The sequence below is a fragment of the Taudactylus pleione genome, unplaced genomic scaffold (genome assembly GCF_031769625.1).
Source record: "Taudactylus pleione unplaced genomic scaffold, aTauple2 ptg000503l, whole genome shotgun sequence".
NCBI lineage: Eukaryota > Metazoa > Chordata > Amphibia > Anura > Myobatrachidae > Taudactylus > Taudactylus pleione.
Genome location: NW_028284905.1, coordinates 138121 through 141079, shown reverse-complemented (window position 1 = coordinate 141079; position 2959 = coordinate 138121). Strand labels below are relative to the sequence as shown.

The 2959-nt window shown below is 34.6% G+C and overlaps 1 protein-coding gene across 1 annotated transcript; it reads left to right on the top strand.

Annotated features, from left to right (window-relative positions):
- The first annotated feature begins 276 nt into the window (after positions 1-276).
- LOC148501750 (gamma-crystallin-3-like) lies at positions 277-2712 on the top strand. Its single transcript, XM_088450002.1, has 3 exons — positions 277-319; positions 642-884; positions 2382-2712. Exons 1-3 carry the CDS (start codon positions 311-313, stop codon positions 2655-2657), a joined length of 528 nt encoding a protein of 175 aa, XP_088306128.1. The 5' UTR covers positions 277-310; the 3' UTR covers positions 2658-2712.
- Positions 2713-2959: the final 247 nt, after the last annotated feature.

Genomic DNA, 2959 nt, shown 5'->3' with positions numbered 1-2959 from the left:
TATTAAGCTGGAACCAACCAGAATATACACAGGTGATAGTAGGAATCCCTTTAGTGCATTAGGTCCTGCACAATAGTAAAATATGCTGTGTGTCATTGCAAGCATGCATAAACAATAGAAGCGTACAAATACAAGAGTTTACAAAAAAGGTAGTAAATAAAAGAGCTATACGTTTTACTTACTGGACAGAAACAAGCCAGAGCAATGTTCAGTGTCAGCAGACATCAGCACCAGGGAATGTATATAAGGGCATTTTCTATGCATTTCAGAAGCTCTCGGCTCATTTCACAAACCCACCAACCAAACCAACATGGGGAAGGTAATCAGAGAGCAAATATGTTTTACACATTACAGTCTCAGAAAATATTCTCATCCCTATTTTAATTTTAAATGACTCATCTCCTAGTGCTGCTGTGCCTATAATTGTCATAGACAGAAGTTTCACTTTCTTTTATTTTAAATTGTTTGAGTTGCTGTATTTAAACTGCGGAATTCAGAAAAAAAATGAATGGTCTTGGTGACAATTGTGTATACGTTTGGTAATGAGGTTGAATATGAGAAATTTTGTGGCAGATTCATTTTGCCAATTGTTTTTTTGTTTTTTTAGCTGAAAGCTGACATTAAAAATTGTCTCTACACAGATCATCTTCTACGAGGACAGGAATTTCCAGGGTCGCTCCTATGAGTGCAGCGGGGACTGCACTGACATGTCCTCTTATTTCAACCGTTGCAATTCCATCCGGGTTGAAAATGGGAACTGGATCCTATATGAGCACCCCAACTTCAGAGGACACCAATATTATCTTAGGAGAGGCGAATATCCAGATTTTCAACAATGGCTGGGATTCAATGACGTTATTAGGTCTTGTCGTTTGACCCCACAAGTATGTATTTTTTCAAAATATTTATATTTTCATTAAATCCTATTACAAGGGGTGTAATGTCATTGCTAAAGTGACAGATTTTACTCTGTTCTATTAAAAGATAAAATAGAAAAAAATTTAATAAATAATAGTAATACTAATTATTATTATTATTATTATTATTATGGCCAACACTACAGTACATTCATTCAGTAGCTTATCAGTCCTCGCGTACCCAAACAGATCATGTTTTCATGATTTCTGGCTGCAGAAACAGGTGGAACCATTATTGATACAGGAAAATAAAGAAATTCAGAAAACTGTTGAGGGTACTTGAGGACTGGAGTTTAAATCCTCACCATGATTTAAATATCTACCAATCTGATACAGGTGTTGTGTAGTATATATTAGAGATGTGTGGTTTGGTTCTCCAGAAATCCGAATCCACCCGAATTTCATGAATCCGGGTAAATCCAAGTCACAGTTCTTATCTCCTGAGGAGATTTGGGTAAATCCGAGTCTGTTCTTTTCTTTTCATGGTTTGGAACTTGGATTTTATATCCGAATTTCAGGTTTTGGATTGCATAAATTACATAATTTTAGCTGTTTTTAAATTTTTTTAATCTATTTTAAAAAAAAAAAATCCAGATCCAACACCAAAACATGAAGATTAATCCAGATACAAAACACGGGGGTCAGCGCACATCTCTAGTATATATGGAATAATAGTTTGTATATTCCGCTCATGGTTTCCTTGTGTGATCCATTCCAGATTGTAGGTACTGCTGGGACAATCTATGTTTGTACAGCACTTGATAATATGGTGGTGCTATAAATAAAGGGACAGACAGATAGATAAATATACATTGATGTACACAAATAAGATGGCCACTTGCTGAATGTCAACCAAATTGCACAAAATTAATTTAGCATGAAATTACCTGAACAATACAAGCATCAAATCTTATTCAGAAAGTATATTGGTGTTTATGCAACCATCCATCCTACATGAATCACCATGTGTAATCCACTTTATGGTAAATCCACTTACTGTTCTATCTGTAAGATTTTCCAGAAATTTGACTTTTTTGTACAAGGTTTGTACATGGATACATTACTCACTCTCTATAGATCTAATTCATAAATAAATAATAACTTACCAATTGTGTCTAGAAGAGGTCTGGCTGTGATGAGGCTGTAAAGACAGACAATAATAAAGAAAAGCATACTTAATAGCAAGGGGCATAAACAATGATCAAAAGAGACTTATTAAAGGCATATGTATTATTTTTAATGAAGAAACAAAGTTGGAATTTTATTTTTGTTAAACAAACTTTTCACTTTTTCAATGGATGCTTTGAATAAATTATTTGCAGTTGAAATACTGTAAGTGCATTCCTTTTAAATAATCTACTCACATTTTGATCCCGCAGTCAGCAAGACACACGCACACACATGTACAGTAATTTTTTTGAGTTTTGCTATCTCTTTCATTAGTTCTTGTTTTATATTTTAAAGCATCTTGGACCATTTAGACTGAAGATCTATGAGAGAGAAGACTTTAAAGGTCAGATGATGGAGTTCACCGAAGATTGTTCTAATGTCAATGAGCAGTTCCGCTACCATGACATCCACTCCTGCAATGTCCTGGATGGACACTGGATGTTCTATGAGGAGCTCAACTACCGGGGACGTCAGTATTACCTGAAACCCGGAGAGTACCGGAGATACACTGACTGGGGAGCTTTAAATTCAAGAATTGGTTCCTTTAAACGTGTCCAGTTTCTACATTAATTTTCAATAAGTATTATTACTTCTTGAATGTGAATAAATGAAATGTAATTAAAAATCTGTTTTTCTTTATTTATTTAAGTATACAATGGAATGGGAGTTAAATGATTTTTATATGAGTTATAATAAGTGTTAATACATATCCAGGCAATAAAAGGTTTATGTTATGTGACGGTGATTTAGGAAGAGCAAAACTGCAAAGTGCAAAATACTGTTTGCTGTACTGTGCATCTCAATTTTTTCAGGTGTGCTGGGGTGTCCACCAATTCACATTGTTTGCATAAACTATTGAGGAGAGCTAGTTG